The sequence below is a fragment of the Acanthochromis polyacanthus genome, chromosome 5, assembly GCF_021347895.1.
Source record: "Acanthochromis polyacanthus isolate Apoly-LR-REF ecotype Palm Island chromosome 5, KAUST_Apoly_ChrSc, whole genome shotgun sequence".
NCBI lineage: Eukaryota > Metazoa > Chordata > Actinopteri > Pomacentridae > Acanthochromis > Acanthochromis polyacanthus.
Window position 1 is genome coordinate 28,258,322 of NC_067117.1, and position 26,098 is coordinate 28,284,419.

Sequence of the window (26,098 nt, forward strand, 5' to 3'; positions counted from 1 at the left end):
CAGCCATGAGTCTTCTTGGGAATGACACAACAAGTTTTTCACACCTGGATTTGGGGATCCTCTGCCATTCTTCCTTGCAGATCCTCTCCAGTTCTGTCAGGTTGGATGGTGAACGTTGGTGGACAGCCATTTTGAGGTCTCTCCAGAGATCTAAGTTAATTTTATCTTCATTGAAAAAAATTGCTTTTCTTTCAAAAATAAGGACATTTTTAACTTCTGAACGGTAACATATATATACTAAAGCTAAACGACTGTGTAGATGGTGTGTAAGTAGGCAGAAAAATATAAATCAAATAAGAACTGTTCATTTATGTACATGTATGTGTTCGGTTAACCAACATTGTTAGAATAGTAAATGTTTATTTCCATGAGGAGGAGGTGAAGAGCTGGACACTTCCTAAAGAATCAACAGCAGAATAAAGCAGTAATCGCCGAAGACTTAACAACAATCTAAACTTAAAAGCAGTTGCAAAAGATCTACTTTTTCTCTCCAGCTCATGTGTTTCTCAGAATCCAGTATTGCAAACTGGTTGGTCATTGCATTTTATTTCATTAGTATGGTTTCACTGTTTAAAATGATGCCACTTCTTTTCAGACATAACCTGTGATCTCCTTGGGTGGCTGTGGCCCCGAGTTTAGTAAAGTTGGAAAGATATTCACAGATTCAGACTTCCAGCATCTATAACTTATTAGATATAGGTTGTCAAAAACATAAACAATGCCTCTTTTCCATTGTTGTAAGGTAGAGAGTATGCTACAAGCCCAGTTTTATCAAAAGTAGCTGTTTTTCAAGCTGCAGAAATAACATTGGTGTCAACTGGAGGGAACAGGGACCGTCTGCAAATTGCAAAACCGCTGCAACAGCAAAGAGAGACACAAATATTCAATAACTTAACTCTTATACATTGTAGTGTCACCAAAATCCCTGTACAATGTAAATGCTGTAATTTGGTTCTTTTAACAAACCATGTAACTTGGATGGATGCGATGCTGGCGTGACCACAGTGCACATGTCTGATGTTGCTCACAGTGGTCCAAAGGACCGCTCAGGGAGTTTGTGTGTTTGCTCAGACTCATGAAAAATTAGAGGGAACATTGCTTTTGAGGTGTGTCTGTGAGTTTACAGACAGTTTTCTGTCTAGTTATGAGTTGGCATAGTTGATGGTGAAGAAGTTGTCACCGACAGACCAGCTAGAGATAAAACATGACATGTCATGACATGAACAAGGGAAAAGCTCCAAGTGGGTTGGTCCAGGCCCACTTTATTCCAGGTGTGGGCACACAGCAAGCAACACCGGACACTTGGTCAGTGAACATACATCCAGGAAGTGCACATTTAAAACATGCATGTTGAGAGTGATGTTTCCAAATGCCAACAAGGTCTAACCGGTCCAAAAGTATACTCGGCAGACTGCACTGTAATTATCAGTCATTATATTTATTTTAAGAAAATGAATAGGTTTGACGAAATCAGAGAGTTTAATTAAAATGATCACTTACAAAGACGTTTGTGTTCTTTCAAGACAGGAACACAAATAAACCCGAGTCGCTCCTTGGAATAACTTGAAACTAGGCTCTTGATGCTTTTATGAAGGAGAGTTCCCTCCATTTTTTTCCTTGAACCAGCTTTCAGAGGAATTGTATTTCTTCAGCTGGTTGCTGTTCAGGCTCATCTCAGACTCTACAACCTTGGTGACATCTGGATCAATCTGGTCCTGTCAGATCTGCTCATCCCTGTGGTCTGTTTTTTAAAATTGTCATGTGTGTCAGAGTTTTCATCATACATTCAATAAATATGATAATTTCTTCAACATATTCCACTTTTACACGAGTAAAAGTGGAATATGTTGAGTATGTTATTTTAGGCGACATCTCGTTCCTAAAAACAATTCTTATTAACACTTGGAAAGCTGCCAACACATACCAGAGGTAAGGCCTGAGGTTTGATGTTGATTTTACTACAGATAAAGATGGTTTAAACCTGATTTCACTCCACAAAGCAGGGACAGATTCTGGCACATAAAAACCCTCCAGCTGTGGCCAACATCTGGCACCCTGCCAGCTCTCATTCTACAGCTTCATTCTAGTTTTACACTCCCCAAGAAAGTCTTCTCTCTGCCAAAGAGTTTTAGAAGACTTTTCTAAAACATGCACAGAATAGTTTTAAGGCAATGACACCAGCCCGCATCACAGTTCCAATGATGCTATTGGGGTAGTAATCAGTGTATGTTGTTGGTGTAGTGCTCAGACTTCACTGTTTTTATTATTAATATACACTCACTGGCCATTTTATTAGGTACAACTTGCTAATAAGAGGTTGAACCCCCTTTTGCCTTCAGAACTGTCCTAATTCTTGGTGACATACTTTCAACAAGGTGTTGTAAACAATCCTCAGAGATTTTGGTCCATATTGACATAATAGCACCACGCAGCTGCTGCAAATTAGACATCCATGATGAGAATTTCTCATTTTACCACATTCCAAAGGTGCTCTATTGGATAGAGATCTGGTGACTGTGGAGGCCGTTTGAGTCCAGTGAACTCACAGACATGTTCAAGAAACCAGCTTTGAGAATATCTGACATGGACATGGAGCATTAACCTGCTGGGATTATCCACCAGAAGATGGAACACTGTGGTATAAAGGGATGGACATGGTTAGCAACAATACTCAGGTAGGCTGTGGTGTTTAAGTGATGCTCAATTTGTACTAAGGGGACCAAAGTGTACCAAGAACATATCCTCCCTAGCATTACACCAGCAGCAGCTGCCTGAACCATTGATACAAGGCAGGATGGATCCATGCTTTCATGTTGTTTGAGTCAAATTCTGACCATCTGAATGTCGCAGCTGAAATCGAGATGCAGCAGACCAGGCAACGTTTTTCCAATCTTATATTGTCCAGTTTTGGTGAGTCTGTGTGAATTGTAGTTTCCTGTTCTTAGCTGACAGGAGAGGTACACGGTGTAATCTTCTGCTGCTGTAGAATATCTTCTTCAAAGTTGGACATGTTGCACATTCAGAGATGGTACTCTGCATTCCTTGATTGTAACGAGTGGTTATTTGAGTTACTATTGCCACCCTATCATCTCCAGCCAGTCTGTCCATTCTCCTCTGATCTCTCACAGGCATTATCATCCACACATCTGCTGCTCACTAGATATTTTCTTTTTTTTCTGACCATTCTCTGTAAAACTCAGAGATGGTTGTGCGTGAAAATCCCAGTAGATCAGCAGTTTCTGAAATACTCAGAACAGCCTGTCCGGCACTAACAACCATGGCACATTCAAAGTCAATTAAATCCCATTTCTTCCCCATTCTGATGCTCAGTTTGAACTTCAGCAAGTTGTCTGGACCACGTCTACCTGCCTAAATGCAGTGAGTTCCGGTCATGTGATTGGCTGATTAGATGTTTGTGTCAACAAGAAATTGAATTGATGTACCTAATGAAGTGGCTGGTAAGTGTATATATATTTATCAGCATCAGTAAAATATACTGAATGAACATTTTTTGTTTGTAATGTAATCATGACTGTACAGACAAATGTCACTGGATTACTGTGATACCGAAGAAAACCTAAATACGTGGTGATACTCAGTCTGTAGTTGTAAGTAGCGGCTTTTTTTCCTGTCATTTATATGCAGATTTATGGAGGTTTATTTACATAGGACATAGATTATAATAATATCCTTGGAAAGTGTAACTCACACTGAATCTGTGATGATTTAGGTGTTTGTAGCATTTGGACACTAAATATTTTACAGTAATCTAATTTCAGCCTCACGGCTCCTGCTTATCAGAAACTCTGGGGACAAGACGTGCACATAAAAAATGCCCCAAAAATAATAAACCTACAAAACAAACTAAATGTGGCAAGAATCTGGAATTTCTCTTTGTCCGCCTACATTTCATACCTCAGCGTTTCTAAGGTAACGTCTGTGGCCCTAGTGACAGGAAAAGTAGGCTTTTATTTTGAAACCTGTTTGCAAAACATGGCGCCACTCACTCTCCTGAATGGTCTGTATACAGAAATGTGCAGCCTAGTAAAAACAAGAAGACGTGTGTTCCTTTTCAGTTTTATTTGTAAATGCATCTCGGATAGAACAAAGAAAATATATATATAATATATCCATATGTACTGAAACGTTATGTACACATTTTAGGGTTTACACTAGAAATCTTCACAACCACTGATTCATTTTTAAGATACGGTATCAGAATAGTCTCTGTGTGTTTCCTGGATGCAGCGATGTCCACTCCTGCATATTTACATACATTCATAGGATGCGATAAAACACCTGTGTTCACACAAGCATTAAAAATTCAAAAATTGAATGAAAGGAATGATGTACAATGTCGTGTACCTCGGCTTGTTGTCACTTTACAGACATGAATTACACGTGGACGGCCCGGTCGCACCCCTACATATTCACAGTGGGGTGTCGAACACATAGCAAAAACAATGTTTGAGAGCAATTAGAGCACTAAAAAATATGGGTGTCATGGCCTCAAAAATGATCACTACACTTCCCAGAAGCTCCTGGTAGTTCAGCACCATGGTATGTCCGTTGACTTCACCTCGATGTGGCTCGAGGCGGAAGGCTGTCAGGGTGTTTCCAGTAACAGATAAAGCAGAGTTGAGGCAGATTTTGTGTCAAGTCATCAGCAAAACAACAGTTCAAAGATAGAGACATTCAGCTCCATGGCTCTGCACTGAATGACGTGAAATGAAAAATCACCGGAAAGCCCCAACAAGGACTATGTGGTGCAGTAAGGCCTGAAATATGATACAAACAGAAGACCAGCAAGTAGGTGTACATGACGTAGCTTAATAAAACAGCAATAAAGAACATTTAACACTGATCAGAAGGCTGATTCAACAATCACTGTGCGCTTAACCTTTAAGTTGTGTTTCATTTTTTTTTGCATTTCTTGTGTTGCTCCGTGATTCGGCCCCTCTTTTATCCTCCTATTCCTCAGCTGGTTTACAAAGTCAAAATGTGAGGAATCCAGGTAGCTTATTGTGAGATTTCCCTTCACTTTGATATGCAATCAGTAGTTTGTTTCCACGTTAAGTTCGCCAAGCAGAATGACAAACAGATCCACGATTTTTGTCAGTGAACTGTGGTACAAGGCAGCAAAAATCCAGGACGAAGCCATGAGGGAAACTCTGTGGCGGTGAAGAAGAGAAACCCTGGTAGTCGCTAACAGGGATCCAGAAGAGCATCAATTTCATTTCCTAAACATTGCATAAGATGAGGAATGTCCAAGACATTGGCGGCGTTCAGGAAGATAAAAGGCAGTTGTTGTTGCAGGTGGAATGGACACGCAAAAGTGTCACGCAATCCAAATAATGTTATCTTCTGCGGGGGCAGGAGATAAGAACAGAACAAACATGAGGAGTGAAGCAGCAGCAGCAACAACAACCTTCAGCTCATTACAGATGACTTGTTGGGTTTTTACTTTGATTAGAATTAGAACAATCACAGACTGCTCAAACACAACGTGTGCTTCCACTGACTTCCTGTACGCTCACACCTCGCTCCTGAATCCTATCTGTCTATATAAGAGGGTGATCCCAGTGTTCCCAGTTATCCCAGTAATCCCAGCGATCGGAGTGCAGCGTCAGTTTGCTGAGCGAACTGTCCGGCTGCTTCGTGGAAATCGGTGGACTTTGATGTGTTTTGACAGATGGTCGCTGCGGGCGAACTTCTTCTCACATACAGGACACTGGTAGGGTTTCACCCCCGAGTGGGAGCGCCTGTGTCTAGAGAGCTCATCTGACCGGGAAAACCTGGAAGGAAGAAGAGGAAAGATGATTTATATACAGTTGGACAACTGGAGAAAGACACAAGTCATAATTCTGGAAATCCGAGACATTCATTTCACTTTATTACCCACAACTTCAGCTTTTCAGACTGAAATTTAAATCAATACAAAAAGTTTTCAGCAGCTCCACTTTTGGTTTTGTGCTAAGAATTGATACTTTAGAATACATTTACATAATCAAACTGTCCAAAAATGTTGCATTTTCTGCTACCAATTGGTCCACTTTCTCCCATACCAACAAAGAGTGACTGCAAAGAGACTTTGGATAGACCAATTATCAGCCTGGCAGATTATCGAGTCCAATATCTGACATTTTTTCGCATCGTTAATTTTATTATTATTCATTATCAATAAATTAAATGCACTACATTAAGTTTTATCAGAGTCAGAATCAGAAACACTTTATTCATCCGCGATTACATTGCTCAAATTCAAAGTCATAGAAACTGAAGCAGTGCAAAGAATATAAAGATAAACACAAGTAGAAAAACATACCCTAAAAGTAGAAACGTAAGTAAAAAACTATAAGCACTAAAATAAAATGTGCAAAAAAATAAACACAAGTATACAGAGTAGTAAATAGTAATGGAGTTATATTTGTGTTATTGAACTGAGAACTAGTTATTGTAGTTATTTTTACATAATTGAGTGTTAACTCAAAAAGTGAAGTCAAAATTCACTATCTACTTAATGCTGCTTTATGCAGCTCCCTCTGTCTGTAATCAGTCTGTGCTCTCTACAACACCTCTGATCAAAAAAACACAAGCCGTCGCCACAAACCAGGAAGTTAACTACTTTCACAGTGGCTAACGGTTAAGTGACTAAGTCAGTAGGCAGCTACAGATTACCCTGAAACTGTTATCGCATGATGTTAGAAAAACATGTAAATTATATTGGTTCTACATATCAACTTTTGGGCTGTACAGTGGAGTAGTGGTTAGCACTTTCGCCTTGCAGCAAGAAGATCCCCAGTTCAAATCCCGGTGTGGGTCTGGGATCTTTCTGCATGGAGTTTGTATGTTCTCCCTGTGCATACGTGGGTTTTCTCCAGGTACTCCGGCTTCCTCCCACAGTCCAAAAATATGCTGAGGTTAATTGATTATTCTAAATTGCCCGCAGATGTGAATGTGAGTGTGACTGTTTGTCTGTATATGTAGCCCTGAGACAGACTGGCGACCTGTCCAGGGTGTCCCCTGCCTTCGCCCAAGTCAGCTGGGATAGGCTCCAGCACCCCCGCGACCCCAGTGAGGATAAAGCGAATGTATAGAGAATGAATGGATGGATATCAACTTTCTTGATTAACAGTAATCTGCATCAGTATTGACCTAGAAAAAAAATATCGGTTGATCCCAATAAGAGATGACCCAGATCGGTGGTTTGTTTCAGGCTTGGCATCACAAGTTCTCCACTCCACTAGTGTCAAGTCAGCAAAACAAACAACTACTAGGGATCTGACAAAAACATTTAACTGTTGAAATTTCTGCCCATACTTAACATGAGTTTATGATGCAATCAGAGACAAAAAAAACTTTCTGTTGCCCTTGTGCTGTTCACTATTCCCCGTTTTTCCCCATCAACTTTTCTCACTGAGCCTTGCAAATTTAACTGTGTAATTATTTCTCAACAGAGCCAGAATGCTTCACATGTTGACGCTACAACTCATTTGCCTGTTACTCATTTGACAAGCAAAGCATCGCAGCAGGATTAGTGTGGAGGGAAAACGCTACTTGGCTGGAGCCACATGGATGGCAACTGCGGGGTTTCTTCCCAGTAACCCAGTTCTCTGACACCAACTGTCCCCAGCCGAGAGCTCTGCATCCCAAATGTAACTCTGCTGACCTGACAACATGATGAATTGGTACAATCAAAGCCTGTAATTAAGCAGCAACATTTAAGGAGCTGCCTTACAAAAAAAAAAAAAAAAAACCCAGTGCACTGTCTGTAATGTGAAGATACAACCAGCCTACAGTGAAGAGCTAAATAATTACTGCTGCAGTAACATAAGATAAAATTTCATTAGTCCCAAAGGAGCCAGATAAAGTCCAGAATTTTTTTTAAAAATTACGTAACGTAAGAAATGCAGTGCCTAAAAGGTAGAAAAGCATTAAAGTATAAGTATGATATAATGCTGAAATACAATAAGTAGATAAAATAAGGTGAAAATAGAACAGTGAAAAGTACAGTGAAATGCTGGGAATTAAACTGAGGTGATAAGTAATATCTCACATGATAATGAAATATTGCACCTAAAAATGGGATGAAAATGAAAATATAATATTGTACATGTAATTAAAATTTAATGTAAATGAGATATTACTCATTAAACTGGAATATTGTACATGACAAATTCCATATTGCACATGAAAATTTAATGCTACATATGATACAGAAACTGCAACTATCAAGAAAAGCAATATTGCAAAAGGTAATGCTGTTATTGTTTAGATCTAAGTGATGTAGGTATAATGACATGAAACATCTGACAGCAGTTCATACAAAGACACACTGAAAATAAAACCACTCACTCTTCCAATAGCACCCTAAAACAGGTAGGAGTCTGATCCATTTCATTGCTCAACCAGAGCATGGAGGTGGCATTATCATCACAGGATGGGATAAAATTTCATAAGTGATGATAAAAGAGCGCAGTGGCTTCACCAAACCCTTCATACTCAACCGTGTGCGTCCAAATCTGATCACCAAACTGTTTTTGTAGATCTGTAAACATAAACACTGTAAGTGAAACTGATGTTCCAACATCTGGTTTGGATCTGTTGCTATGTGAAATGACAGAGTACCCGAGAGGCAGTGACAGGATTTATAAGGCTTTCAACCACTTTTAGTCTAAACTCCACTGCACTTGTTATTAAATCATGTTAGCTAACAGCTGAAAAAACATCTTTAACGTTCACGTTTCAATCAGAATTTTGTTAGAAAAAAGAGTGTTGGATTGGGTTGGTACATGAAAAGCAGAATTGCTGTTTTGAAAGGAATAACGCCTTGTGCAACTTCAAATAAAATATCTGAGGAAAACACGACTAAATAACTGCCATGACAAATATAATCTATCAGCTATTGGTCAAAACTAGTGAACAAGGACCAACATTTAGTAACTAAAGGCTTGCCAACTATTGACTAAATCATTTAAAATGTAAGAAATAAAACCGCCAATTTCAGCATCACAGGCTTTGAAAAATAACACAGCTAAAGAGAAATACTCATGTGAGGTGATCCCAAGCATACAAATCTCACTCCAAGCAATCTTGAACTTTATACAGTTTTTTGAAATTTATTTCATTACTCACGTCACAGACATATGTATTTATTCTGCCTGCACATTTATTCATATCAATCTGGATGAAACGATACAGGGGGAACTCCCACCGTTTATAACATCAACACACAAACCAAAGCCTGGATGGGTCACTTTCTCACGGCCAGGGATGACCGTTGCCATAGTTACTGTCTCTCTGTACCTGCTGCTGCCTGTAACTGTTATAGGACTCAGTAATAAAAGTCTGCTTCACTCTACACTTTACAGTCCAACTTTAGCGGTTCACACATATAATAGTAGTTCATATGTGACTAATATTACTCAGACTCGACACTGGTGGCAGAGTATCGACTTTCTACAGTGCCCTCTGTGTCCACATTAATGTAAAATTAACGAGTTTAGATAATCTGCCTTTATTATTGGAACCAATTATAGAACACAAACAGAAACCACTATTTGAAAGAGTGAAATAACAGCTTGGACATTCTGTGCAGCTTTACTGCAAACTACGATAAGCTACGAAGGATTAGTTGTTGCGCCTTATGCTAATTGTCAGTCCCGACGTCCTTTGAGTCAAGCTACTGTCAGTAAAATAACACAAGACATGATGTGATTGTTTTACACTAGCAAGGACCGCTTTCCTGTTACCACAAGATCAGTGGATGTTCACTGTTCAGATCTCTACAGTATGTGCTCAAAAATGAAACTAAGTAATTACCTTCACAGTGGCCTCAGAGGAATGCCTTTATTCACCAGGGTTGTGCCACACTGTATAGAGCTGTAGCACCTCAGTTTATTCAATGTTTTACCTGCATTATATTTGACTACTGACCCCTAATGGTGTCTATGTTAACCAGAAATGAAAACGTCAATGTTCGTGTCATTCCAGCTCTCATTCAAGTCGTCCTTCTGTTCAATATAGGCTGCATGTGTGGCTCTGGTCTTCTCTCTTTGGGTTTAATCATCACATACTAAAAACCCTTTCATGGAACAAGAATGAATGAGTTGTTGCTCACTGAACTATCATTTGCGGGCTGGATAACCAAACGGGTAAATCCAGACCCCCGGGGCTTCACAAGCTCCACAGGTCGACTGTGTTTCATTTGATTTTTGCCCATTTGCAGTGGGAAACTAGATTTAAGATCTTAATTATTTTAGTTGCTGCACACATGGTGCACATTCCAAAATAAATTTGTTGAAAGGGGCACTCAACAGGGGCTGAACAGCAACCATTTACTAGATTATATCCAGGCATAGCTGTACTAGGTTATGAATGTCACAGTTTTAAAGTTTGAAGTTGTGTGTAGCAGTTATACCGATATGTCCTCACAATACGAAGAGTTTGGTTAGGCAACAAAACACTGAAAAACTGAAAAGAGACGCTCTGCGGGAATAACGGAGCCAAACGCTTTCACATCTTCTGGGATTACCAGTTTATTAGAATTTATTGGGAATGGGTCCATGAACATATAAACATTTCTTTAAAATGTCAAATTATGTGTTTGGGAGATATATTGTTAAAAAAAAGAATAGTAATGACAAGAAATTACTTAAAATCGTGAGAAAATGGTTAAAAGTAGAACCACCCACCATTTATGATTGGATTGACATTGGGATTTAAAAATGTGACATTTTCCCCAAAGAGAGCAAAAAGATAAGTTTTATCAGAAATGGACTAAATGAACTGAGTATGTAAAAGCAATATGGTCTAATTTGATTTGACATACTTGTAACTAGATACAACCGGCTCTCTCCATCTATTTTTCTTTTATTCTTTTCTTTCTTGTCCAACGTGAAGATAATTACCAAGAGTAAGCTCCTTGATTGTGCTGTTCTAATGCTATAGTGAAAGAGTGGCTTAAAAAATGGAAATGTTGGAAAAGAAATATGCAATGGAAATGGTAATAAGTTCCTTTTTCAAACCAAGAAAAATTATATAAGATTAGCAATGGGAAATCTTGGTCAACTCATCCACCTGAACAGATGCACTTTGCACAGTAAAGTTCTTTAATGGCACCGACCGAAATGTTTCAGTACTATTGAGTATCAAAATCAGCCTCGTCTTTCGATTCCATGTTCCGGTACTTATCACGTGATTATGATAAAGCAAACCTGTGATTGGCTGTAACATTATACGTGATTGCGGCAAGCCGGAAAAAAAAACATGCTGTGGCGCGCCCCCCCCCCCCATTCACCGACATGTTTCACGTTAGGTACATTGACTTTACTGCAGTTGTGTAGCGTGTTGTCGAAGTGGGAAAAGATGCCTCTAAGGTCTAAAACGTGGCTCTACTTTTGTAAAATGGACGCCAGTAGTGCGTGGTGCAGTATATGCCAAAGCGGGTAGTAAACTCCATCTAAGGCTAAATACCGGCACGAGACCGATAGTCGACAAGTACCTTAAGGGAAAGTTGAAAACAACTTTGAAGAGAGAGTTCAAGAGGGCGTGAAACCGTTAAGAGGTAAACGGGTGGGGTCCGCGCAGTCCGCCCGGGGGATTCAACTCGGCGGGCCAGGGGCAGCCGCTCGGTGCGGGAGGATCCCCTCGCGGGACCTCTCCCCAGGTGCGGGCCGTCCCCCGGTGGGCGCATTTCCTCCGCGGCGGTGCGCCGCGACCGGCTCCGGGTTAGCCAGAAAGGGTCTGGGGGCAAAGGTGGCTCAGTATGTACTGAACTGTACATTGCTTGCAAATGTTCTTTTTCACTGGAAATCACTGGAAAATTAAACTCAAGATGTGAAAAGTAATGTGTAATGCAATTTTCATTCTGTTAGAGTATATATTGTAAAACTGGTATCGAAAAAAGTATTGTTTAGGAACCTGTATCGAAGTGAAGGTATCAGTATTGGTACCGGTATTGAAACTTTTAGATTGATACCCAGCCCTACGTGACGTTGCTGCACATTTGAATATACAGTACTACATTGTGCATTTTCCATGCAGCCGTTCCCTCCCAGTTCCTCCCCGACTATATGAGGAACCTCGCCTGAATCCTTTCTTCCCTTTCATGCATCATGGCAGCCTGGACGTTCCTAACCCACAGTCATGGTAACTATTCAACACTTTGTCTTTGTTCGCTCCACTTCCTCACTGCTGCTCCCTTCAAGCGATTGTGTGCAAAACTGAGACAGGACTTTTCTTTCTATCTGCCCCTCTCAAACTGCCTCAGCTGTTCCACCACGACTTTTTCTCGTCTTCTTTAAAATCTGATTTCTCTCACTTGCTCCTCATTCCATTCAGCTGCTTCTCTAACAAATTTCCCAACTATGTTTTTTTTTCTTTTTTTCCTTTGGGCGGCCCCCTCATTTACCCCATCACATACAGTGGGTTACACACACACACACACACACACACACACACACACACACACACACACACACACACACACACACACACACACACACACACACACTTCCATCCAAACTAGATCCTGCCTTTTGTGTACAGACAAGAGCCCTTTGTTAGCTGGAACACACAGCCTGGATTACTACTGCACAAGTTTCTGCAGCTCCCCTCATGCATTAGAGCACACTTATGCAGCGTTATAAATACAGTACACGAGTGGCGGTGGGCTTCCAGGGTGGTATCGCAGTTAACACAAAGTTTTAAAGAGACACCTGCATGCAATAAGGTTTATAAGTGACTGAATATATAAAACCGGAGGCTCTTAACAGTCTGGTCTCTGCAAGCTGTGGCAGGTAGGAGTCAGAATTTACATAAGAGCTCACTGGTTGGGGTAGTTTTTGCCACTTCATGTCACACACACACAGATCAAGGCAAAACCACATGCATCTTGTCGGTACTTGCCACTTTACTATGAGGAAACTGTTCATCCAGAGTGTGTGAGAGTTCTGGCAAATTTATTGCAGCAAAAAACTGTACCTACAGCTTAGAAACCGAGGGTATGAAAAGATGGCAAGAAGCAATTACAACTATGCTTGGCTTAATCTGGCATAAGCTTAGAAGTGTGCTTTAAAAAAAAAAAGGATACCAAGTGGTATTTTCAAGCAAAGCAGGCTAATGTTGGTACTTAAAACCAATCAGTGGGCTTATATGTTTTTTTTTAGTTTTGTTTGAGAAAAACAGTACAATAGAGTTCTTTACTTTCGACATCTCTGCTACTAGCGCACACCAAAGAGCCACTCTACAACATGCCAGTCACTTTTTATTTAAAATTCATGCAAACAGTTGAACAAGGACAAAATTTAATGTAAAAGTAATATATAGAGAGTGTATAAACACCACTGGCCATGACTCTCTCTGAGCACATTTCCTGAATCCACTAGTAAAAACGGCAATTTCTCTTATTGTTAACACAACAGCAGGAGCCAGTGAGTCTTTTAAATTTGTGAATTAATCTCTAAACCTGTCATTAAAATGAAGCAGCGAGGTTCAGTAAAATATAAGAGTCATCAGGAGCAGCAGTTCAGTGTCTCGCCAAAGGACACTTTGGCTCTACAGGGACAGTCTTTAGTCCCATGTGACGCTCTGCATACAGCTAATGGTAACTAAAACCTATATTGCAATCGATATTGCATCCAAGGGCAGATGTCAGTGTTTTCCTTCACAGAGTTAGAGCGACTTGCGTTAATACAGATTTTGCAACAACAACAAAAAAAAAGAATCACATAGACAAATGCATGCTTTGTGCTGAGCGAGTTTTCTTTAACGGCTACAGTCAGCCGCCATCTTTGTTTTTATCAGCATGCTATGCCATTAATTATCATCATGTCATTCAGAAATCTCCTTTTTGGGATTCAGCAGATTTCTGAAAATATATACAAAAGCGCAGATGCAAATTCAAAAAGGATTTTGTTGGGGTCGAGACAGAAGCCACTGGTTCACAAGCATAGGAGACTATATGAAGTGATCTGCCATATGGTCCTGTAAACTAAGCTGTTGAATGAAAGCGGTGGAGGACAATAGTGAGGAAACTGTTACTGACTGGTGGCAGCAGAAACCACTATGGCGACTGTACAACCTGGTCTGACTGCCCACATTTCACCACACGCATTCACAAGCTTGTAAATATGCCGCCAACAATAAGAACATTTACACGCAAGAATATGCAACTTATTGGCATCGTTTAAGGAGAATCTTTTGAGGGAGAACAGTCAGAGGGTGCTGGATGATCCAAAGTTGACTTTTTGCTTCTAATTAAAAGTTGACTATAAGGCACACATTCATTCCCAGTCTTGTCAGGAGCTACTGGTCAAAGAGAAACATTACGGAGAAAGTCAAACGGACTCTTTATCAGTTCGAGTCCGTCTCACTGGCTGACCTGACGTCCTCAGGAAACCAGCCAGCTCAACTCTGGCCACAAGTCACACTCCATTACACACACACACACACACACACACACACAAATAAAACACACACACACACACACACACACACTTTCAGACTAATGAATGTAAGAAGATGCTTTACTTTAATGAGCAAAGAAATTGCCTCACTGATGAAGACATCCAAGTTCTCCCTCTCTCTGCCATTATACACAGCAGGTCCCAAATTAGATCTTGCTGCTTTGTACTTAGAATACACAAATACACACACACACACACACACACACACACACACACACACACACACACACACACACACACACACACACACACACACACTTATACTGCCCCAGCAACTCCACAGCTGTTGACTCTCAACAGGAGGTGCCCATGTTGTGCCCATGTGACTGCAGCCCACATGCTCCGTCCCAGATTTAGTTTGCATCCACACAAAAAAAGACACCCCGGCTATTCTTGCACATCCTAGATATTTCGTTGCCTGATGAAACGTGATTGTGCAAGCGATGCCACTTTTATGGCCTCCGCCTCACATCATTCCAATTAACACTTGACAGGCTGCATGACAGCCATTAGGAGCTCTTACAGCTGCTGGGCTTAGTGAAAAGGAAACAGGATGATTGTTTTTGCTCGGCTTTTCAGTTACAGATGCTTGAGTCACTGTGAGTTTCCTGGAAGTCTTGCTTCCAGAGCAATGTACTCTGTTAGAAATAACAACATTCATGCGATAGAGCTGCTTCACTCAGTTTGAGTTACTTGGAGTTTGAGCCAACAGATGACCCTCAACTTGACAGTACTAGTAAAAATCTGCACCACACTTGCTTCACTTGAGCAACACGATAACAGCAGACATGTCCCACTGACATATAATTACTGCTGGTTCCAGATAGGACACGCCAATAAATGGCGGTTAAGTGCTTTGAAATTATGCAGATGCAAGCTGACGTCTGCTGATATTACTCAGTGCTTTGAACAAACAAACCTTTACACAGGCTTCTTATAACCAGTCATAAACATGAGTCGATCTCTGTCTCTAATCTGCTAAGATAACAAACATAAAAACTGGACTGTGCCATTATGGTAATTTTGCATGAGCAGAGATCATGTTTGTGAGGTGAATGTTTGACGTTGTTATCTAGTGTCCTGCGTGTTTAAATGTTATGTAGAAACACATTCATTCATTATGTTCACTCTAAAGTACCCACCTCCATCCGCAGCCCTGCCAGTTGCAGGCGAAAGGTTTCTCCCCCGTGTGCCTCCTCAGGTGGGCCTTCAGGTGGCTGCTCTTGGTGTACATCTTGGTGCAGCCAGGAAAAGTGCATTTGTGCATTTTGATAAGATCCGCCACCGGGCTCTTCTGGAACTTCTGACCTCCAACAAGAATCCCAGATCCCTGGTTGGCGGCGCCATCGCCGAGCCCGAGAGGTTTGGCTGCAATGGGGACTGGAGCAATACGTACAAACTTGGAGGAGACGTTGAGGTTGGGGGAGGGCAGGATGTGGGGCACCAGGGCAAAGGTCTGACCTTGGATGTTGACTAGAAGCTGCGCAATTTTGATGTCTGAGGCCGGGGTCGGCTGTGGGGGATGGGTTACAGGGGTCAGAGGTGGCGCTGTGGGCTCCTGCTTGATGTGAATGGGCTGAAACTGTAGGACGACCGGCATCCCACTGCCAGTGTCTGCTGATGAAGGTTTGTCGGTTGATGCATTCTTGGGCCCGGTGCTGGATTCATGTGTGAGGTCAACTGATGTGGTTTTGGTCTCACTAGAGGCAGCATCAGCCAGACTAGCAGTGCTAGCAGTGGGGACAGTTTGGTCGGAATACCTGGCCTCCGACTCCAGATTAGGCTCAGGGGAGGCCTCTCTGCACCATTCCAGACCAACTTCTAGACCAAGAGCCTCCTCCCGTTCTACTCCCAACTGCTGACAACCCTCTCGGATCTCCTGCTTCATCGTCACCACCTCCATGTTCTCCTCCAGGAATTCTTCGATCTCTTCCAGTGTGGGCTGGAAAGACACTCCAAGTTGTTCCTCCGTCTCCACCTGGGACCAGGTGAGGAAGTCAAAATTTTCCTCCTTTACAGTTTCACGTTTGGGGAGCTCATCTCTCCGTGAGTCCCACAGGAAAGTGGATAACGGTATCGGTGCCACAGAACCTGCCGGCAAACTGCTGGCACCCCCTAAGGAGGCCTGGGACAGTAGGTGGTCCAGGATGCTGTCCTGGCTTTCAGCACTAGAGTTGCTGCCGTAGCTGGAGCTTAGCACCTGGGAGTCCGGGCTGGAGCAGGAACGAGGGCTGGACGACTCGCTCAGGTCGTCCTCCGAAAACGGTGAAGGCATCACCTGGTAGGATCCCAGGTCCGTGACCATGTTGGTCAGCTGGTAGGCTGATGGAGAGCCACTGTACGTTAAAAAAGTCTCCTCACTCACTGGGGAGTTATCTACCATCCCTGGCTACTGCCAAGCCACTGTCTCTTGCTAGACTCTGAGTCTGTGGATGATTTGTAAGACAATTATTCCTTGTGCTGGTGAAGTTAGACCAAATAAACCAAGGTCACAGGGGCCACACTTCCCACTTGGGTGAGATAATAAAACACCTGGTCTGGAAAAAGTAAGCGTCAGGGAAACAGTCTTGCAATCCAAGGATTCCCGCCAGGATACAGTGTGTCTGAGCAGAAATAAACAGAGACAGTGAGAAGTCGGTTAGGCTTAATCGCACAAACACCTCCTGTGAATCTGACGGAGGCTGAATGAATATTAGGTGATTATATAGCTACTAAAAAACGCATGATATGATACCAGATCCTCTAATCTCTTTGTCATAAGCCAATGTGAGATGCTAACCACAGTCTGTGTATGCAAATTTGGGGAGGTTGCAGTCGTACATTACATTTTCAAGTTGATAACTGAATGCAGTTGTCAAGTATGAAGAGCACTGTGAAAATACAACTGTACACAGTGAATACTGAGTCACTACAGCTACAGTCCTTAAACAGCATCCTTGCTGCATTTCTTCCTGGTTTTCAATATTTTCTGCTTGTGAGTACCCAAGCAATGTCTACTGGGGACCCCTGTTGAACAGAGAGGTGTTCCCTTCTCAAAACTACTCATTGTAACCGTTTCTAAGTCATGGAAATTTTCATCTAAGAAACAATAAATGTGTTAAAGAAAAAAAGTATATTTGAGCTTCATTCCTGACCTTGATGACAAAAATGCCACCAGATTAATGTTATCAGATGTAGTTAAAAGTCCCTTAACAAATCCAGCAAGAGGAAAATGAGTGAAGATTTATTTTGTTGACCCTACTTTTGATTTGTTGTCTCATTTTCTATCTTGTGACCTCTCACATTAAGCCTGCCCCTCACAACACACTGTATATTTCAACACAGCTATCATTATGGAATGAAAACTCCACTTTCCCTTCTCTCTATTTCCCAACAAAGACTCACTGCACTGTTCCTATCGCAACCTTTGACTATAGCATATTATTAGAGAGCTTAATCAACTAATTGATGTTTAGTCAAGATCAAGATCAAGGTACTTTATTAATCCCGAGGGATCCCGAGTCAATTAACTTAGTCATTTTAGTCATTATTCAGAGCAAAATGAGGATTTGTGGACTGTTGTCCCTACATTGCAGTAACTGGAACCATTATTTGATTGTAATGTAATAGCTTTACATTGTTTTTTTATTTCAAAACAACTCAAGTTTTGTAATACTGTCATCAACATTTTCCTCTTGGACAAATTTAATAATCAAGAAGATTAGATGATCCTCTAATGAAAGTAAGGGATAGTTGGAGACTTATTTACAACTTGTTTGTTGTGTATTCCCTCACATCCTGTCATATTACTGTGATTTTTTTTACATACTCTCTTGGCTTCAGTTTGTTTCTCATGCTCTCAAATATCATTCTACAGTTTTCCTGTATTGAAATCAGTGACTTTTATCACCTTCTTACATTTTAGGAGGGTCATAGTTCATTAATCATATCATTATTTTTATGGTGGTCTATTTAAGTAGCAGCCCCTGTGTAGCACTAATAGATAAGAAGGCTGCCATTGCTTTCCATGCGTCAGCACTGATAGTGTGCAGCATGGCTCCACTTAATCAGATTTTTATTATGTCCTAATATAGTCCTTCCTAAATAGGCTATTTTCCTGGAACAGGGAACGTCGGTTCGCTCTGTCCCCCCTCCCACTGCCTCCCTCCCGCCTCAGTCCCTTTCCAGGGGCCCCTGTATGGTCTGAGTGACCGAGAATAAACCCGGGCCAGAGAGAGAAGAAAAAACACACACATTATTATCAGAACACACCGCATGGGGCAGCCGGGAGCAGCATGCGCTCCTCTCCGCTGCATGCGTAAATCACCTGGCCCGCTTGTTTACGGGACAATTAAAGAGCAGTAAATCAGTCAGAGAGCTGCCTCTGAAGTTGGGACGAGGAAAATGTCACATATCAGTCTTGACGTGTATCTTTTACAGCATGCACGGTGCAAAGTTGTCGCCTTTGGTGCCACATTTTCATGCATTTCTGAAGGAAATGACTGAGTTGAGCATTCCTGCACAGCTGGAGCCTTGCATTTGGACTTACAACTAAACATGATCTCATTTTTGTGTTGCATAACAATGATAATGAGACCATTAAGTGCTCCGCAGCATCATGTTTTGCAGGGCAGCATGGACCAGATAACTTAGAAATCCAGTCACAGCGCAGCGCGTTTGCAACCAGCAGAACAAAACTCATTCAAAATCCATTCATTTACAATATTTTCTCAAAAGGAGCAAAATCAGAGCATAAAACCAAACCCACTGTGCGCCCTATATGTCCGTGCGCTCCCCTCCTCCGCGGCGCATAACGCATGAGTAGGCGCGCGTCTCCGCTCTCAACGTAAACATGTTTTCGTCCTGGCGGCTGCAGCAGCATATGGCACGGAGCAGCTCCCTCCTTAACAAGACGGAAAACAAACTACGGAGTCTTACCTCAATGCAAATATAATCCCAGAGCAAAATGCGAAAAGGAGACGATGGTTTTTATCCGTTGCATCCGTCTATTGCCACAGAGCAGGATTTGCCCTTGAGGCTCTCCATGCAGCAGCAGCAGCGGCAGCGTACAGACTGGACTGAGCGCTGACTGAGTTGTACTATATGACCGTCACATGACTGCCAGTGTGCGTTACAGGCTGTACTGTAGTGAGAAATTAGAGGCTGCCGCTGAAGGCTCGTCCCGCTCTGCAGCCTCATTGGTCGGTAGTGGAGAGGAGATGGAGGCGGGTCGTCCGGTCTGTCAGTCACAGGTTCTGCTGCGTGGAAAAACATGTGGGAGTCTTTGGCGCAGGAAGGCAGCAGTAGTGGTGGTAACCTGTTATCATGATGGATAACCAACGCAGAGGTGTGAAGGGAAAGTGGGTCAGCTGGATGCAGGGGCAACGGAGGACCTGGAAGCTGCTTTTATTAGAAGAATTATCTCAAAGATATCTGTTACAAAGTAAAGTCAACATCCACTTTACTAGGTACACCCCTTAGAGCAAATATCCAATCAGCCAATCACAAGGCAGCAACTCAATGCATTTAAGCAGGCAGATATAGTCAGGAGGACCTGCTGAAGTTCAAGCAGAGGATCAGAAGGGGGGGATAAAAGTGAATTAGGTGACTTAAAGAGAAGGAATGGTCTGACTATTTTCAAATCTACTGATCTACTGGGATTTTCACATCCATCTCCAGGGTTTACAGATAATGATCCGATAAAGACACGAAAACTTGGGCGAAATTGTCTTGCAGATCAGAAGAGAACAGTCAGGGTGGTTTAAGAGGATAGAAGGGCAACAACAACTCAAATAAACTCTTGTTACAACCAAGGAATGCAGACAGCCATCTCTGCACGTCAGATCTTGAAGCAGATGGTCTACAGCCGGGTGTCATTGATGTCAAATATGAACAGGAAAGAGAGGCTACAATTCACCAAAATCGGACTATGAAAGATGGAAAATGTTGCCTGGTCTGATTAATTTTGATTTCAACTGCAACATTCAGATGGTCATAATTTGGAGTAAGCAACATGAAACATGGATCCATCCTTCCTTGTATCAACAGTTTTATGTATACATATTTTATCTTATTTTATCTTGTTTTATTTTGATGACGTGTTCTATTGTTGCTTTCTTTTATTCCGTTTTTATTTCTTATTTTACTGTTTGTTTTTAACTGGAAAGCACTCTGGTCACCTTGAGTGTTGTAAAGTGCTCTATAAATAAATTCTGATTGGTTGATTGATTGATTGAACAGTTCAGGCTGCTGGTGGCGTATTGGTGTCAGGGATATTTTCTTGGAACACTTCGGGCCCCTTAGTACCAACTGAGCATCATTTAAACTCCACAGTCTACCTGAGTATTGTTGCTAATCATGCTCATCTCTTTATAACTACAGTGTTCCATCTTTCTGGTGGTTACTTCCAGCAGGATAAAGCTCCATGTCACAAAGCTCAAATCATCTCAAACTGGTTACTTGAACATGACAGTGATTTAAATGTACTCCAATGGTCTCCACAGTGACCAGATCTCGATCCAATAGAGCAGATTTGTGATGTGGTGGAAGAAGAGATTCTCATCATGGATGTGTAGATCTGGGTAGCCTGGAGTGTTCTGATAAAAGAAAGATACAGCATGAATGTCTACTTCTTACAATGACCAAGATAAGGCTGTTTTTCAATTTACTTTTCTGGTTTCATTTCATTTGTTTTCATATCAAACAAGGAGAACAGTGAGCGGCAAAATTTCTATAACACCATCATTAATGCAATCACTTCAAGACAAACGTCCAAGAGGTGAAAAGATTATTTGTCCAAGTTCCCCATGAGGTCTAATCGAACTCTTTTCACACCTGAAAAACAGTTTCACAGGGAACCCCTCGAACAGTTTGTCATCATGTGATCTGACTGACTTCCTGTGAGGGATACTGAGTGTCTTTCCCAGGCCTTCAAGTTTGATCAAAACAACTCAAAACAAGGGAATTGCTCAATAGTTGTCAGCTTCCTTTTGTCACTTAAATGAGCCAAAACACTGGTTATGTCATTCACACTCTAATAAAGTTCCAATTTCTCCAGTCAATCTGCTGTCAGAGCTGTGATTATAATGTTTTTGTATGACTGATTCCAAACATGGACAGGTATTGAGGTGCATATTTCTTATATATACAATTAAAATTTCAGTCATGATTAAGCTGCTTAGATGTAAGTTTGTTATTTGAGACTCAGTTTGATTGTCAACATGCAACACAATCACACTCCCAGTCTATCACAGGGTTAGGGTTAGGGTCAGTCACAGAAAGATCCCAGGGTCGGGGTTAGGACTCGAATCCCAGGACAAGTCACTGTGCAGCCCCCAATACAGCATTGTATTAAAAAAAATTACAGATCTATTTCCTTTGTGTAACGTACAAAAGAAAAGACAATTTATTTAAAGAATAAATAATGTAGTAGCCCAATCAATTTTTGTGATCACGTGGACAACGGATTCAGTAATTTCACAATCAGTGTCACTGTTGTGGTGTGTAGACAGTTTTAGTCTTCTTCTTTCAGCTGCTAGGTGATGTCTGATGATCGTGGGAGCAAGTAAAGAACAAACATAAAAACATAATTTAAATAGTTAAGCAGGATTTTACTGCAAATCCTATAAGGTCAACAAGGACAAGTACCTTAATCAGTCTGATTTTAAGATTATATCTAGGGATGGCTCGATACCACTTTTTCACATCCGATATCGATATCGATACTGCAGCCTTCAGGATCGGCCGATACCGATCCGATACCGATATGATTCTTTTTGTCATTCTAAAAGTTGTTAATAATACATGGATGTAATTTGCTTGATACTGACATCTGAAAACACTACGTTCATTGTACAACACCTGTTCTGGTCCCCTAAAGAAAGAAGGAAAACATGTGACAACAAGTTATGTGTAACTGCTGTGGCTTTATTAAAACTTAAAGCTCACATCACTTTTAACAGCATTTGTAAACACAACAGACCCAGCTGCACCATTCAAATGTTTGAAATAAAACTGCAACTTGGTGCACATATTTAAATTAAACTAAATAACCCCAGTGTATAAACAGAAAAGTCACATTATACCTCAATGGCATTGCAAGGCTGCAATAAATAATTTTATGAATTAACATAAAATAATAGCATCTCCACTAGAACAATGTACACACGTGGACAAAATTGTTGGTACCCCTCAGTTAAAGAAGGAAAAACCCACAATTCTCACTGAAATCACTTGAAACTCACAAAAGTAACAATAAATAAAAATTTATTGAAAATCAAATAATCAAAATCAGCCATTACTTTTGAATTGTTGATTAACATAATTATTTAAAAAAACAAACTAATGAAACAGGCCTGGACAAAAATGATGGTACCTCTATAAAAGATTGAAAACTATTTGACCAGAGTGACATGATTAACTCAGGTGTGTCATTTAATTGACATCACAGGTGTTTCCAAACTCATAATCAGTCAGTCTGCCTATTTAAAGGGAGACAAGTAGTCACCCTGCTGTTTGGTGAAAAGGTGTGTACCACACTGAACATGGACAACAGAAAGCGAAGGAGAGAATTGTCCCAGGACATCCGAAAAAAAATTATAGACAAACATCTTAAAGGTAAAGGCTATAAGACCATCTCTAAACAGCTTGAAGTTCCTGTGACAACAGTGGCTCATATTATTCAGAAGTTCAAGACCCACGGGACAGTAGCCAACCTCCCTGGACGTGGCCGCAAGAGGAAAATTGATGACAAATTGAAGAGACGGATCGTTGGAATTGTATCCAAAGAGCCCAGAGCAACCTCCAAAGAAATTAAAGGTGAACTCCAAGGCCAAGGTACATCAGTGTCAGATCGCACCATTCGTCGTTGTTTGAGCCAAAGTGGACTTCATGGGAGACGACCAAGGAGGACACCACTGCTGAAAAAAACTCATAAAAAAGCCAGACTGGAATTTGCAAAAATGCACGTTGACAAGCCACAAAGCTTCTGGGAGAATGTCCTTTGGACAGATGAGACCAAACTGGAGCTTTTTGGTAAGGCACATCAACTCTATGTTCATAGACTCAAAAACCAAGCATACGAAGAAAAGAACACTGTCCCTACGGTGAAACATGGAGGAGGCTCAGTAATGTTTTGGGGCTGCTTTGCTGCATCTGGCACAGGGTGTCTTGAAAGTGTGCAAGGTACGATGAAATCTGAAGACTATCAAGGCATTCTGGAGAGAAATGTGCTGCCTAGTGTCAGAAAGCTTGGTCTCAGTCGCAGGTCATGGGTCTTCCAACAGGACAACGATCCAAAACACACAGCCAAAAACACCCAAGAATGGCTGAGAGAAAAGCGTTGGACTATTCTAAAGTGGCCTTCTATGAGCCCAGATCTGAAACCCATTGAACATATGTGGAAGGAGCTGAAACATGCCATTTGGAGAAGACACCCATCAAACCTGAGACAACTGGAGCTGTTTGCTCATGAGGAGTGGGCCAAAATACCTGTTGACAGCTGCAGAACGCTCATTGACAAATACAGAAATCGTTTAATTGCAGTGATTGCCTCAAAAGGTTGTGCAACAAAATATTAAGTTATGGGTACCATCATTTTTGTCCAGCCCTATTTCATTAGTTTGTTTTTTTAAATAATTATGTTAATCAACAATTCAAAAGTGATGGCTGATTTTGATTATTTAATTTTCAATAAATTTTTATTTATTGTTACTTTTGTGAGTTTCAAGTGATTTCAGTGAGAATTGTGGATTTTTCCTTCTTTAACTGAGGGGTACCAACAATTTTGTCCACGTGTGTAGGTAGTACTCAGTAAGTTACACATGGCTTCTCAAGACACACAATCAAAACAATAAAAATCTAGGCTATACACCTGATTTGCTGCACCAAAACAAAAACAGAAAAACAAGGGTAAACAGTGATAGTGCAATCTAGTGTCTTTCTTCTTTTGCATGCAGTCGCTGATGTTGTACTGTATGTAAAACACTCATGAAACTAAATATTAGAATGAACACTATTCCGATACTCACATTATGTTCACAGAAAACAATAAAACATGCTAGCTGCCTGACGTTGAACTGAAAATACTTAAGCTGCCTTGTCTTGCTACATGAGGGACAGATCTTTCTTCAGAAAGATTAATATTTCAGCTTTCTCAGCTGTCAGTCTGCTCCTTTTTTCATCAATAATGTTGAAGGCTGTGCTGAAGAGCCTCTCGCTCTCCACACTTGTTGAAGGTGTGCAAAGTAATTTAGCAGCCGTGACTGCCAAGGAGGGCAGTCTCCCAGGTGTGGGATAAATCATTCCTATTCTTTTCTATTGTTAACTGGTCCAATAAAATAACAATATAAATGATTTATGTACAAAGTGTTTAGTATAATTAAGTATAGTACGTATGTATAAAGCACTAGACATATATTGGTACTACGTCTTGCATTCTTGGGGGAGTCCAATTTTAAATAGGGAGATATAAAGTTTTCTCAGTGAACAATTATTTTATTGACACGTGTACAACACTGATGGAATATAAACAATATCTGTCCCAACGTTCTTATGTGAGTGAAGCTGAGAGCAGCGTAGGATCTCCCCTGATGCCATTTAGACACCGGTGGGTGGACGTACGGATGAGAAGAAGAGGAGAAACCTGTCACCTAATCATATTTAACACGAAAACATGTTCACATTTCGCTACTTAATCACATTTAACCCGAAAAACAGTAGAAAACAACAACAAAAAACAGTAAACGTACAACAGAAAAGCCGTCAAGTGGCCACAGAGTGAAACGTAAGGCGCATGCGTTCACGCGAAGGGGGTCGAAAAATACTACAACAACCCGCATTTTCGACCACACAAGGTCATCCAGCAAAATTAACTCGACAATATTTTGGCGTTGGAGTGAGTTTTGTACTCTTCTGTAGTGCTTCCTGCAAGGATGGTTGCCGCAATTCACTGTTGTTTTTTTTTTGCACTCCCCTGTAAAAAGTCTCCGTACTGCTTTCCATGATGCTTCTGCAGATGCTTTATTAAGTTCGTTGTGTTAAAATGTCCGGTTTTGCTGCCACCCCTTGAGACATTCATTTTGCAAACGTTGCACTCAGCTATTTTACTCTTCTTCTCCGTTCGCATATAGTAATTCCACACGGAAGAGATGACCACAGCTCTCCAGCCTTCTGTTCACTCTCTGGTCATGTGACAAAAACACGGGCACATGGCAACCATGGCAACAGGTCGTCTGTGTTACGGCATGTCGTGAAAAGTGAAGATGAGATATATGAGACAGATTGGGCTTATGGATCGGATCGAACGAGTTCTAATAAAAAAACTCTGATGCTCGATCCAGTCATTTTGGCCTGGATCGAACTCGATATCGATCCAGCGAATCGGATCGAACCATCCCTAATTATATCCCCATGCAGAGGCCTGTAGAAGATTGAAATGGCTTTTCATCCACAAAATGGTGATGCCATCTTCCTGGAGAAAGGATCTTTTATCTCAAACATCACCTGCTCCAGAGCAAGCTAAATGTGCAGCAGGATCATGAAAAGAAAACAACTTCCTGGAGTTAATAACCTCAAATCTTACTTCATAGTTGAGCTTCCTAGTTTTTTATTCCAGATTTAGCATTGCAATGTATGTAATGGAAACTGCTTCT

At 41.2% G+C, this 26,098-nt stretch overlaps 1 protein-coding gene across 1 annotated transcript; it reads right to left on the reverse strand.

Moving 5' to 3' along the window:
- Positions 1–4,065: 4,065 nt before the first annotated feature.
- On the reverse strand, positions 4,066–19,680 carry klf15 (Kruppel-like factor 15). Its single transcript, XM_051948506.1, has 3 exons — positions 19,386–19,680; positions 15,611–17,071; positions 4,066–5,795 (listed from the first exon to the last, which is right to left on the reverse strand). Exons 2-3 carry the CDS (start codon positions 16,849–16,851, stop codon positions 5,627–5,629), a joined length of 1,410 nt encoding a protein of 469 aa, XP_051804466.1. The 5' UTR covers positions 16,852–17,071; positions 19,386–19,680; the 3' UTR covers positions 4,066–5,626.
- Between the last annotated feature and the right edge of the window lie 6,418 nt (positions 19,681–26,098).